This window comes from Coturnix japonica, chromosome 6 (assembly GCF_001577835.2).
Source record: "Coturnix japonica isolate 7356 chromosome 6, Coturnix japonica 2.1, whole genome shotgun sequence".
NCBI lineage: Eukaryota > Metazoa > Chordata > Aves > Galliformes > Phasianidae > Coturnix > Coturnix japonica.
The window spans coordinates 1,846,505-1,859,811 of NC_029521.1; the positions used below are offsets into that span (position 1 = coordinate 1,846,505).

At 49.8% G+C, this 13,307-nt stretch overlaps 1 protein-coding gene and 1 long non-coding RNA gene across 3 annotated transcripts; both read left to right on the top strand.

The window, feature by feature from the left end:
• The first annotated feature begins 2,996 nt into the window (after positions 1–2,996).
• On the top strand, positions 2,997–8,284 carry SNCG (synuclein gamma). 2 transcript variants are annotated; one of them, XM_015866034.2, is made up of 5 exons: positions 2,997–3,493; positions 4,823–4,864; positions 5,020–5,147; positions 7,525–7,599; positions 7,894–8,280. In XM_015866034.2, exons 1-5 carry the CDS (start codon positions 3,373–3,375, stop codon positions 7,912–7,914), a joined length of 387 nt encoding a protein of 128 aa, XP_015721520.1. In that variant the 5' UTR covers positions 2,997–3,372; the 3' UTR covers positions 7,915–8,280. The 2 variants fall into 2 exon arrangements, with proteins under 2 accessions (XP_015721520.1, XP_015721521.1); XM_015866035.2 differs by lacking the exon at positions 2,997–3,493 and adding an exon at positions 4,417–4,660 and having other exon boundaries at positions 7,894–8,284.
• A 2,800-nt stretch (positions 8,285–11,084) lies between these two features.
• Positions 11,085–12,995, top strand: LOC107315553. Its single transcript, XR_001555961.2, has 3 exons — positions 11,085–11,286; positions 12,057–12,119; positions 12,415–12,995. It is a non-coding gene; the product is annotated as an uncharacterized LOC107315553 (long non-coding RNA).
• The last annotated feature ends 312 nt before the right edge of the window (positions 12,996–13,307 follow it).

Sequence of the window (13,307 nt, forward strand, 5' to 3'; positions counted from 1 at the left end):
CAATTCCTGCCCTGAGAGGCCATCATCTCATCTACACCTCCACATGGCCAAGATGTCCAACATCAGCACTGCCTTCTGGGGAACCCACAAAAGAGGAAAATCCCATTTTTCCTCTTGGCACCTCTTTACTCTGCTCCGAGCCTGAGCCTTGAGGCCACAACCTGACAGGAGGCAGAACCAGCAGGTAAGAAGTGCCAAACATCACGCTGGAGAGATGGCTTGAGTTCACTTGGATAGCAACCACACTGGTGATGCCTGGCAGCTTTGGTTTTCTTCTGCATCTTCCCAGACTCGCTGCTACCCTGCAATGCTCCGAAGTCTGTATTATAATTTCAGAATCTGAATATTTAAAAAGAAAATGGATAAAAAAAAAACCAAAAACTGGAATTGTTTTAATAAGCATAAGTTGCCTCGGATTCATTTATTCCAGCCTCAAACCTCTGAAGCAGACTGGATAATTGAATGGATTTTCTGTCCGTGAAGATGAATAGGACAGCTTTGTTGATATCTTCACAGCAAGGGGGGAGCTGCTGGGCAGCCACCGCTGCCTTGAGGTCTGGAAAATGCTGCCTCATCCTCTGCCCACTCGCATGCCCCAGTGATGCTCTCTCCATCTTCCATCTCCCATTAGCCATGCAGACCTGTGCCCAGGGTGAGAGTCCTTGCTGTGTGCCTGGGGGTTGGAAGGCAGAGCAGCTTGTTTTCTTTCAAGCATGAAAATGAGTGTTCTGAGACAGTTCTCCTTTCTGCATTCTGAAGTATTCATAAATAGAGAGAGGATTTCTGTTTATATAGAGCAGGGTCTGATCCTGTTATTGTTAGCATTATTCTTCCTGCTAAAACTTCCCAAACAAAGGACATGCACCAGCCACCAAGCAGTCCATCTTTTAGATGTCATATGTCTCCAAAATACTTCAACAGGAGATGACCAAACCCCATTCCTTTCAGCAGCGATATGCCTCTGATAGCTGATGGCCAGCAGCCCAAGCTCATGACTGAGGACAAGGTTAAGGTGCTGTGTGCACAGTAACTGGCAATTGAGAGCCAGAGGGAAGAGAGACTAATTAATTGAAATCCTGTCTCAGTCTGTTGTAATCACAAAGGAGAAAAGTCTTGTTTTTGGTTTTCCTTTGTGTTCCTTGATTTCCTCTGTGTCTGCTTTAGGGAATAGGTAGGCTCAAGTTAGACCTGTCTAGCACATATTGCAGAGTCACTGTTGGGGGGAGCACACACTGCACAGCTACCAGCCATCAGCCATGGGGAGGGATGGAGGGCCTGGCTTAGTAGCTTCTCCTGTGCATCCCAGGGCAGCTGAGAAACCAGAAGGGGCTGCCAGCAGGGCCAGCTGCCAGGCCAACCTTGTCCCCCTGATCCGCCCTTTGGAGGAACAATTCCATCTCTCATTAAGTTGTTGTATCTACCACAAAGGGAAAATTCTTCAGGCACAGACCTCACCCACTGCCGAGTTGCTCTGAGGCAGGACTGGCAGCAAATGGGCACTAGATCCTCAGCTTAGAGTGGAAGGGTACAGATGCCATGTAGCCAACATTCAGGAGCTCTTATTGATTCTTGCCCTCCACAGGTCACTTACAACGTTGTCTTGAGTCCAGAGCTTTCCTAAAAGGGTTTCAAGGTAAAACAACGTCTGTGCAAACTGCTGGCTGTCTTGGGAGGGATCCGGTGAGCTTTAAATGCCTCTTGTGAGTCCTGGCTGAAGGTCACTGGGAGGGGAGAGTGCAGGAAAGGAGTATCCCTCTTGAGCACCGGTTGATGCACTCGAGTGATGACTCATCTCCCACACTGCAGGGTGGTTTGATGCTCCTGCCATTTGTTAACTGCTACAGCAATGCAAAATATGCAGCATTTAATTACAGGAGTTACAATGATGGGACAATAGCTAAACAAAACCAAACAATACTTCTCACCTTCTCAGGCTGGGTTCCCATGAAGAAGTGCCTGGGAAATTCTCTGCTCTGCCTTAATGCTCTTTGAAAGCCTTAAGGAAAGGTAAATTGGCCCCAAGGATGGACAGTTTCACTTTATAGCAAATGAAGTAAAACTGGGGCACCTACCCTGTGCCCAATGGATCCATATGCAGTACTCGGACATCTGCAGGGTGGTGCAGGAGGGCACACACGTCTCACATGTGTCTCAGTCCAGAACAGTGAGAGCTCTTCAACATGCTGGGATGGCCTTTCTTTGAAGTTAGCACTTTGTATTTGGACCTAACAGTCGATAGATTTTGTGGTCTATAAGAGATTTAGCTCTTCCACATTCAGAAGGGAATTTGTGGTTCCTTTATTGGCAAGGAGAAGCACTGGTGTGGAAGAGGCTAATAAATCTTTATCTTATTTTCCAGATCAACAGTCTTGCCGTTGTTTCAGCATGGAGTAAGAAAACACTTTCCAAAGCCACATAAATCTGCTGAGCTCAGGAGCAGTAAGAGCACAGTCTGTGTGCTGCCATGCCATGGCTGCAGCCTTGGGCCTTCCCAGAGCCACATCCAGCCTGGCCCTGAATGCCTGCAGGGATGGGGCATCCACAGCCTCCTTGGGCAACCTGTTCCAGTGCGTCACCACCCTCTGGGTAAAAAACTTCCTCCTAATACTCAACCTTGTCCCCTGTCTCAATTTAAAACAATTATGATGGGGTGTGTAGCCAAGCCCAAACCATGATTTATACTTGATGCCTGGGGGGACCACCTTCAGACACTTCAGATGTGGCTGGTGGGCTTTCCAGCTCCCCATCCAAGTGCTGTCTGCTCCCCTTCTTCAGTCAGTGCTTATGAGAAACCACATTCTTATTACTGCTTTGTGTGGGATGCGTTCTGGTTACAGCTAGACCCAGAGTGCTGTCCCTGTCGGGTTTATTACCAGCACTTCACATGCTTTCCTCCTCCCAGGGACCCTCAGGAGCCTGTACTTGCTGCAGCCCTGGGCAGAGGCGCTTTCAGGAACTCAGCTCTTTGGATAAAACATCTCCTCTTCACATGAGAGCATCCTTGAGCAAGAGCACCGCAGCTCCTTTTAAAAGCTTTATCTACCTGGAGGATTTCCAGAAAGTCTCTTACGTACCTCTGTCCTTTTCTCCCCCTCCCTCCTTAAATCTTACCAAGCAGATCCAAATCATTAATATTTCAGTACCAGCTGTTCGCAGGCATTGGCTACTCTGCAGTGCACTTAATCAATAAGAGCCAGAGAAGGCTGCAAGGTTTGTCACACCAGCTTCCTCCAGCAGAGGATCCAGAGCAGAGACAGAGCCTGGCAGAGGAGGCAAGATAAAGCGAGGGTAGAGTTGCTGACTGTGGGACCCCTCCCAAGGAGCTGCTTGCTGCTGCCCCACACCCAGCTGGTACCCAGGGCAGCCAGAAGGATGGATGTCTTTAAGAAAGGATTCTCCATCGCTAAAGAAGGTGTGGTGGCTGCTGCAGAAAAGACCAAACAGGGAGTGACGGAGGCTGCAGAGAAGACTAAAGAAGGTGTGATGTATGTAGGTAAGAGCTGTTTTCAATTCACTTTGAAAACGTAGCAGCGTGGACTGCCACATAAATTCTCTCTGAGGAAGTCTGGTAACACTGTTCTGTGGTGGAGCTGAGGAGGTGGGAGGTCTGGATGATGCCCTGGCACAGAGCTGTGTAATCCTGGGGTCTGCAGCCACAACGTGCTTCAGTTTCCCAGGCTGGGAGCCAGGCTACTGGGGACATGGCAGCAGTGTGGGGCAGAGCAGCGGGTGTGTGACTGGCAGCTCTGTGCTGAGTGCTGGGTGCCTGCATGGTGCAGTTTCTCTTCCCCACGCTGCCATCCCAATGCACCCAGGTATGAGGTGTGTGCTGGCCGGCCCACCGCATCAGGAGTGGGGCTGCAGGATGCACCTGATCCCACAAACACACCTTTTGATCCTGAAATCCTCTGTTTCACTGCATGTACGCACATCACTCTCACTTCACTAGAGATACCCACATTCGTTGAGCCCCGTGAGCAGGTTCTTATTTGCAGTCCTCTTTTCCCAGGCCTGCTCACCCTGGTGCCTACAGCAGCACCTGGCACAGCTTTCCTGCCCTCCAGTTGTGTGGGAGTCAGGAAAGTGGGTGAGCAGGCTCCTCCGTTACCGTACGCACAGCTGGGTGCAGCTGCTGTATTTCAAACATCTACATTGGCAATAGCTTTAAGTGTAGAGAGAAATTTAAACTGGAAATGAAATGAATACAAAATGTATCTGCAGCAGCCCCGGTTATGTCTTCATCCTGAATTTTTAAAGGCGTGCTGCAAACGAACACACGGAGCAGCTCGCGTTTCAGTTTGAAGCTGACTCACAAGCAAAAGGCGCACAGCATCCCTGCTCGGAACTGAGGCAGGCGCTGGGAGCGCTCAGACGGACCGACGGCTCTGACGCAGCGGGGCCGGGCTGAGTCAGCGGGTGCGGCCGCGGGGCTGGACCCGATCCGGGCTGGATCCGATCCGGTTTCCTCTTCTGGGCGGTTCCGCTCCGCCGGCGGTGCCACCCCCTGCACCGGATCGCGGCGCCGGCGGCGGCTGAAACGTGGCTTTGGTTTTATACTTCATCTGACGCCCAGAGAGGCTGTGGATGCCCCGTCCCTGGAGAGGTTCAAGGCCATGTTGCATTGGACCCTGGGCTGCCTGGTCTGGTGTTAAAAGTGGAGGTTGGTGGCCCTGCTTGTGGCCACCTCACGATCCTTGAGGTCCCTTCTAACCTGGGCCATTCTGTGATTACTTCTAGTCAACTTCCTATTCATTTGGGAAATGGGATTTATTTATGCCTGAACGCTGATGGTCTGCTTGTTCCTTCTTGTTCCCTCTCACAGGCACCAAAACCAAGGAAGGTGTAGTGCAGAGCGTGACCTCAGGTAAGCGCATCGCCCCAAAGGAGATGCAGATACCTGTCCTGTGTTGCTGCAGCCCCGTTGCTTCTGCCAAACAGGGGGTCCCTGGGGAATACACGGCTCTGTGTGACCTTCCGTTCAGTGAACAGCTGACTGACTTTCTGTTGTTGAAATCCCAGTTGCTGAGAAGACCAAGGAGCAGGCCAACGTGGTGGGAGAGGCAGTGGTAGCCAGCGTGAACACAGTGGCCAACAAGACAGTAGAAGGAGCAGAGACCATCGTGGCCACTACAGGAGTGGTAAAAAAGGTACGTTTGTGCCTTTGGTGGCCTACAGGAGGGAGTTTGTCTTTGGATTATGCTCTAAATATCTGCAGCTGTTTACAATTAGTGGTTTCACAGCAGGAAGCTCTGAGCTGGTTCAAGTGCAGAATTGAGGGCTGTGTGCTGGAGCAGGGCAGCTCCTCAGGGAAGGCCTGTCTGGCTGTTAGACAGGATGCTTCCCGAGGGATGATGAGCAGCAGCCACTTGCATGTGAGGTTGGCTGGGGGTCCAGTGTGGGCAGCTTCTTGCTGAGCCCGCTTGTTTTTACCCTGTTTTGAGGGCTGTGGTGAATAGTGCTGGTAATGAGGCAAGCCAGGTTAGTCAGGTTAGTCACACAACATCTCAGTGCCTGTGGTGGGCAGTGAGGGATTCCAGTGAGTCTGCCACCCATTGAGCATCCCCATCTCAGAGGAGGATTGATTCTTTTTTGTCTGCATGACACAGCACAAAATCTGCTGCATTGCAGACACGGAGTGGCTGGGAACAAGCACGTGTACATACACACACACACTGAACCTCCCTGGGGATGGAGCGGGTTCCCCAGCAGTTCATGCTTCCCTTTGGTTGCCCTTCCACCTTAACCTTCCCTGCAGTTCCCTCCCATTTCTGCGTGGCTCAGTTGTCAGCTCATCTCAGAACATCAGTTCTCACTGCTTTATGTGTAAGACTTCTTAGTGCTGCACAGCAGCTCTTATAAATTACAGGCCTTAATTTTCGAGTTTTCCATTGGTGATATTTGGACAAATAACCATGTTTCGTAGCCTCTGTGAAAGGTAATATATAGGGGTCTTCCATAGTGTATGTGTTTTGTATGAATATGAATACAGAAGCTTGAACACTGTTCCTGAGATGGCTTTTTCTTTTTCCCCTGTAACTTCTGATTTCAGCCACTGTGTGTCTCCCTCCTCAAGCCAAAAGATTCAATATTCCCCCTTAAGAATAGAAGAAAGCAGCCCTTGGCATATAAATGAACGGCCGTTTGGCTTTTTTGTTGTTGTTGTTTAAAGTAGTTTTGCCAAGACAATCTATTTCTGAGGAGAAAAAGATCCATCTGCTTGCCAATGAAGAGCAGCAGTGCTGACTAGTTGCTCTCTGGTTGCATCGTGCCTTTCCCTTGGACCACTTAATCCCTTATAATGAAAGGATGAGGGCTGACAGGCACTGCCCTACGTGGGCACCCATCAATTTCTGCTCCTCAATCACAGCACAGGCCTTTCCCTGGCACGTTCCCCCATCCCATCACCCAGACCCCGTCCTGCTGGTGCCCTCCTGTGCCTGCTGTTCTGGGCTGGGAGGGAACGCGTGAGAAAGCAGTGGGCAGAAGAGCTCCTCAGCACAGGCTGACACCTCTCCATCCTGTGATTGTGCTGGTTCCTGCTGCTGCTGCTGCTCAGGAAAGCTCTCAGGGAGCACAGTAGCTTCCCTTTCTATAAATAGGGGTGAGTCACCGTTACCCTGCAGCCTTGGCAGTGCACAGCTGAACAGACACAACAAGCAGCACAAGTTCTGAGTGTGTGGATGTGCCCAACCCCACTCCTTTGGGTGCAGCCTCCTGAGCACAGATCACCCTCCCTGTACTTACACGCATTGACAGAAGGCAGTGAAGTGACCCAAGCAGCACTGTGGTGTCCCCCAGCAGCCTTAGCTCCCACTGTGTGGGATTACTGGTATCCATAATTTATATGGTTTCATGCATTAGAGCACCTGGGCTCCAAACTAAACAAGCCCAATTCCCTCAGTCTTTCCTCATAGAAGAGGTGCTCCAGCCCTCTCATCATATTGGCCTCCTATGGACCCGCTCCAAGAGTTCCACATCTTTCCTGTGCTGGGGACCCCAGTCCTGGATGCATTACTGCAGATGGGGCCTCTCAAGGGCAGACTAGAGGTGGAGCCAAGTCAGAGGATATGGCAGCAATTATCCCAGCCAATGATGCAATGCAAATGCAAGGCACATTTCCTAGGGAAGAAGTCTTGCTGTGCTAGTCATGAGGAGCATCCCCAGTGCTCAGCTTACCCTGCATATAGTCTGATTGGCTCTCAGAAGGCAGTGCCTGAAGCTGCAATGGAAGAGGTTTTTGTGCTGCTTATATGCAGGCAATTTCATTTCCTTGTGGATCCATCTCCCATAGGAGCCACACAGAGACAGCAGCCTGCAGCAGGATGCTCAGGGAGAGTCACAGTTGTGTTTGATCGCAGAGACACAAAAGAAAATGCCAGAAAAAAAAAAAGAACAAGATGGACCAGATGCTAAACATAGAGTTCTGTTTGCTCATGTAACACTGGGGCTGCTTTGTGTGGCCTGCTCAGCCTGCCCCATGTGGGTGATGGCATCTGAGGCCAATGTCTCCCTTGTGCCTTGCAGGAGGACCTGGCTCCACAGCAGCCGGTGGCTGAGGGAGAGGCAGCTGCACCAGGGAGCACAGAAGGTGGAGGAGAGGTAAGTAAGTGAGTCCTGCTCACTGCCATCCCCATCTCCAGGCTGCATGTGGCTGTTCTGTGGGGCTGGGTTTCCCCTGTGTGCAGTGGTGACCATAGGTCTGCTGCACATTGGCGTTCCCGTTCTCATCAGTTGTTTGGCAAAGCTCAAAGGTTCTCCTCCATGTTTTGCTGCTTCCTTTATCAGGGCCAGAAGGTTGCCATGAGCGATGATGAGTTATTCTCCTAGCTTCGTTTATATACGTTTTCTTTGTCAAATGTGTAACTGTTTTCCTGTCCTACTTCTTAATTACAGGGTGAAAATGAAGGCAATTAATCAACTTCTGTCTCAAAAGCTGGAATCCCAAGAGTGTACATGGAAATACTAGCTGACACTGCAGCAGGCACGGCCTGCGCCCAGCACTGTAGTCTTTCACTCGCCTCATTAACCAACCTTAATATACAATGTAAGTCGGCTCCTGGTTGTAAGGAGAGGGTGGCACTGTACTGGGGGTCCCCCCCAAGCCCCCACATTCTTCGTGGCTTCCTGACCCCCCTTAGCTTTGCGTGTTCTGGTGCTCCGGTTTGTTTTAGTGGGCTCACTGATCCATGGCTCATGTCCACCACGCCACCACTGGCACTTTGGGGTCTCTAGATCTTGTGGAGTTTATTTTTTATTTTAGCTAATAAAAAAGTGTTTGAACAAGTTTTTTGTTCCATTTTTTTTTATTTATGTGGTTTAGATGTTGGTCCTGCCAAGATGAGGAGATTCTTCCCATGCAAACATGCCAGTAAAATACAGGCATCTCCAGACCGTGGCTGAAGGAGGACTTTAAAATGTATCTAAAAGTGCTGGGTTTTAGTCACTGACAGGCAGAGCACCCCTGGGTTCAAGAGAAGCCAGTATGGAGCTTTGCTTTATGGTGGTGCAGCCAAATGTCCTACTGGGCATGAGAGGAAGAAGAGCACACAAGAAAGCAGGTATGCATGGTGAGCCAGTATGTGATTCAGGACAAGGGGAAAGCTGATCCCCAAATGCCTGTTCTCTCTTATACAGGCTTTGCCCTTGCCCAAAGCAAACTAACACAGGTGAAAGAGAGGAGAGCAGAAGCACTGCTCTGCAGCAGTGAGCTCTGTGCTCATGAGAGAAGCTCACAGCACACCACTTGTGGACGCTGCAGCATTGTTTTTCCTGTGGGAAGGAAATGATGTAGCTGATATTTACATACCTGTAGCTCCAACTGTAATCCTGAAAGCATTGCTCAATTGCTGCACAAATACCTGAATGCAGGCAGGGTTCAGCCCCTGCTGCTGGGTGCTCACATGCCTCGAGGTATGTTCTGCCATAGGTGAGGTGGGAATGGAATTAGAGCAATTCCTAGTTTCCCTTCAGCATCTTGTATGTGGCTTTCAGAATGACTCCAGGGCTGAAAGGTGCCAGCTGGCTCCAGGCACAGCCATGGGTCATTAAGGAGCAGGTGTTTGGAGTTTCTTTCCCTTTAGAGCAGACAACCTGCTGCTCACCAAAGGCTGTGCTGCAGAAGCACAGATAGGGAGCAGTCTGGGCAGCCAGGCAGGGAGCATCCAGGTAGGACAGGCTGCATCACCAGTGGGGAGTGTTGGTGGCAATGCTTTCCCACACCTCAGCTCTGGCCATGCAGAGTAACTTCTAGAACAGCCCAAAATGCTGAAGAAACCTTTGTGATAGCACAGCTGGCACGATCCTGTGTCTGACTGCAGCCTCAGCAAACACAGGGGGCTGATTGAGGCAAAAGTCCAAACTAACTTGTCACCTGCAAGCAATTCAATTCGACCTTGCAACACATGGAATGATGCAGCTCGGGTCAGGAAACACATTCAAGAAGAGTTAATCCATGGGAATAAGAGGAATAGAAAGCTGTAGGTGTGCTCAGAGGCTGGAGCAGTGGGCCAATACCATCAGAAATCAAGAGACTAGGGCACAAAGGCTGCAGTACGTTGGCATTTAGCTTTCAAAGTACTTTGTAATACCCTGCCCCACCCCTAGGATTTCTTTTTCTGAGACAGCACAATTTAGAGATGACGAGCAAAAATGAGCAGTCCAGCAGTACTTGCTGGTTGGGTCTGTCAGGTGAGGGACAGATCACCTCCGTGGTGGTTACAGGCTATTAACAGCTTATAAGCAGGAAGGGGTCTGATTTTTTACACAGTCTGATAGTGATAAGACAAGGGGGAATGGCTTTAAACTAAAAGAGGGGAGATTTAGGTTAGATGTTAGGAAGAAATTCTTTACTCAGAGGGCAGTGAGGCGCTGGCACTGCTGCTGTGCAGAGCAACTGTGGGTGCCCCGTCCCTGTAGGTATTCAAGGCCAGGATGAGTGGGGCCCTGGGCAGTCTAAGACGGTGAGTTGCAGCCCTGTGTATGGCAGAGGGTTTGGAACTGGTTGGTCTTAAAGGTCCCCTCAAACCTAAGCCATTCTGTGATTTACAAAAGCATGGACCGAGGGCCTATGGTGGTGCTTTTGCCAAAAATTAGACCTAGAATATTCAGTTTCTTTTGTCAGAAAGCCAACAACAGAACCGTATGGGAAAAAAGAAATCATCAAGGAATTGAGAAAGGTTCGTGATGGGAATGTATAACTGAAACACTAATGGCCCTGTCTGGGAGGAAGGGGGATCACTGCCTGAAGTGGTGCAGAAGTTGGAAGGGGTTCAGCACAGTGCCAGCCCGGGTGATGGCACAGAGGGGAGCGGTTGTGTTCAGGCTTGTTTTCTGCTGCTCGGGCTCGCTTGGGTACTAATGAAGCACTGAGCTTACAAGAGCTGTCACTTCCCACCCCAGCTTACCCACAGTGTCTTGTTCTCATGCCCATTTCCCACCCAAAATCTTTATTCAGGAAGATCAATGTGGGTATGAGTGTGAACATCTGAACCAGGCACTTTTGTGAACTGGAATGCAGTAATGAGGAGCTGGAGCCCCTCTGCTGGCAAAGCCGTGGCCCTCCTCTGCCTGAGCACAGTGCTTTATTGGTGCCAAGTTTCGTTGTCTGTAGGATTGGTGACAAAAAACACACATTTCAAAGGCTGGCAGGAACACGTGAAATGCCACTTCTGTTCAAGCAGTGTTGTTAGGCAAGGAAATGATTCTAAACAATGTTGCTGTACCAATCAAATGTGATTAAAGATGCTAAACCCCAAAGGAAGATGGGGCTGCAGCTGCCTCCAGGTGTGAGCCCACCACTGTGCTCATGGAAGGAGCAGGCAGCGGCCCAGGCAGGGTGAGTGCAGGATGTGCTTGGGTGCTGCTGCTGCTGCAGTACTTTTCCAGAGCTCTTTATGAAGAGTTCAGTGGTTTCTGTCTGCTTTGGTGGAATGGGATATTTTTTGCTTTGATTTTTAAAAAACATCAAACTTATAAGCAAAGACAGTGCGATGAAGCAGAAACCTCCACCTGGGCACACCCTCTCTTTGGGAAGGGTAAAGACAATCTGTTTAGATTTTCAGCTCTCATTCCTCAGGTTCAAACCCCACCCATAGCACCAACCGTCCCCAGAGCACCACCAGGACTCCTGGCACACGTATAAAGGCAGACAGGCCAGGACACCCCTGGCAGTGTGCTGCGCATCGCCGGGTGTTGGACTTCTTGTGGCAGAGACATCAGGAGCCACCATGTCAGGTCGAGGCTTCCAGGGGCTGAAGGAGCAGGCAGAAGGAGCTGCAAAAGATGCTGGTAAGGAGGATGAACATCACTGTCTATTTGCAGGGGGTCAGTTGCTGCTCTCACCTACACAGACCTAAATGTGAAGCTATGCTGCTAGCTCCATTAGAGGTGATAAGACCTCCATTTCACCACCACCAGTACAGACCAGGCCATAAAGATCCCAATGAAGAGCTGCTGCCCTGCTGTTGGGCAGGTCACACTGAGGCAGGGCATGGCTTCTCCTTCCCTCTCTGTTCCTGGGGCAGTTCCAGATCTCAGCTGGGCACAAACAGCCCCCACCAGCCTGCAGTGCTCAGCTGAGCACATTATCCTTCTGCTCTCCCCACACAGATCCTAAACTGGGTGGGTTGGGGGCACTGGGATCTTTCTTGGTGGAAATAACCTTTTGTGTGTAACATTACCTTGCTCAGTGTGGGTTTGTTTTTTTTTCATGCTTTGTGGAGTGTTTTAAGCTGCCCTGCTTCCAAGAGCTGGAGTTCACCCTTACTGTTTGCTGCTAGGCCTGAATACCAATGGCCTGCTGGCGATACCCAATGCACTGTCTGAAACAAAAAATACAAGTGTGTTCCTGCTGTGTTCTTCTTCATCAGTGACCACCAGATCTTGCAGGCTTTGCAAACCTGTGCTTATGTTTCCGCCATACTCTCACATTGCAGGACCAAGTAGTGTGCATTGGGAGCCAGCCTTGCTGTGCCCATATATTACAGCTTCTCCTTTAAATGTAATAAATCACTGCATGCACAGCTCTTGATAGCACGCTCTTTTGTCCTTCGTTACAGCCAGTGCGTTGGGACGGGCCACTCAGGATGCAGTCAGCCAGATCACAGACGCCAGCCAGAAAGGTAGGTTTGGTGACTGTTATGGCCTTTCACAACACTGATGGGATAAGGTGGCAGATGTGTTCCTCGGTAGCTCTGCTCACCAGCAGACATCTCCCCCAGCCTCTGTCCCTCATAGGCAGCACTGAGCCCTGAGCCCATTTCTTAACACCAGACACTGGCAAGATATGCCTCTGTATTTTTATAGTGGAAATATGTTCTCCCCTCCCCTCACCTCCCCTTTATTTGCACTGAATGAAGTAGCTTGCACTTTTTTCAGGCCTTCTGCTTACGTGTTGCATTTCTCCCTCTCTTCCAGCTGTGGATAAGGCTTGTAAGACAGCGCAGGATGGTGTAGAAAAAGCAGCCGGACAAGCTGCAGAAGCAGTGTCTGGCTTTGGGAAAAAATGTGGATTTAAGAAATGATGTAGATGTAAGCAAACAGTATTGCATGTAAAATTCACCCTTGCAATTCCCGACTCTTCTGTTTAGGAAGCAAAAGCTATTTGAGATCTGGATAACTGCTCTCTCCCCACATGCAAAATCATAAGGCAGAATGCTCTCCTCATCCTTCCCATAGGGAAAAACACATCTCGGTGTGTCTCGTAACATCTGCTCACCATGTTCTGTTCAAAGTGGACCATAAGGCTTTGGCAGTTACTGCCCTGCTCTTGTAGCAGTGCAACAGTGATTGCCACATCTGTTCAATGTACTCACAGAAACAGCAGAGCTGGTACTATTCTGGAGTACAGGAATATCCGTGTGATTAAACTCAGTTCCCTTCCAGTAATGAGAAGTTAAGCTGCTGTTGTATTTCCTATCAGTTGTTTGCTAATTCCATTTTGCTGTATTTCCAGAGTAACATAAATAAAATTACTATTAAGACTTTCACTACTAGGAGAGAGCCTCATTATGTGCTGGTTTTGTGTCACTGGGCTTTCTCCTTGGCCAGGAGCTGGTGATGGTGGGGCTTTGGGGAGCACCAACCTTCACTAATGCAGCCCTGGAAAAGGGCTGCTCACCACTGGGCACAGGGATTGCTTACGGGTTGCACAGGTACTGCACATGCTGAAAACCCCCAGAGGAACCTATAGGTAATACATCACCAGAGAGTAAACATAGCCCAGGGCTTTGCACAGCATCCCAGTGCAATGCTCACAGTCATTTAAGGCTCTAAAAGCCTGAATATTTACCCAAGTGCATGCTCACAGA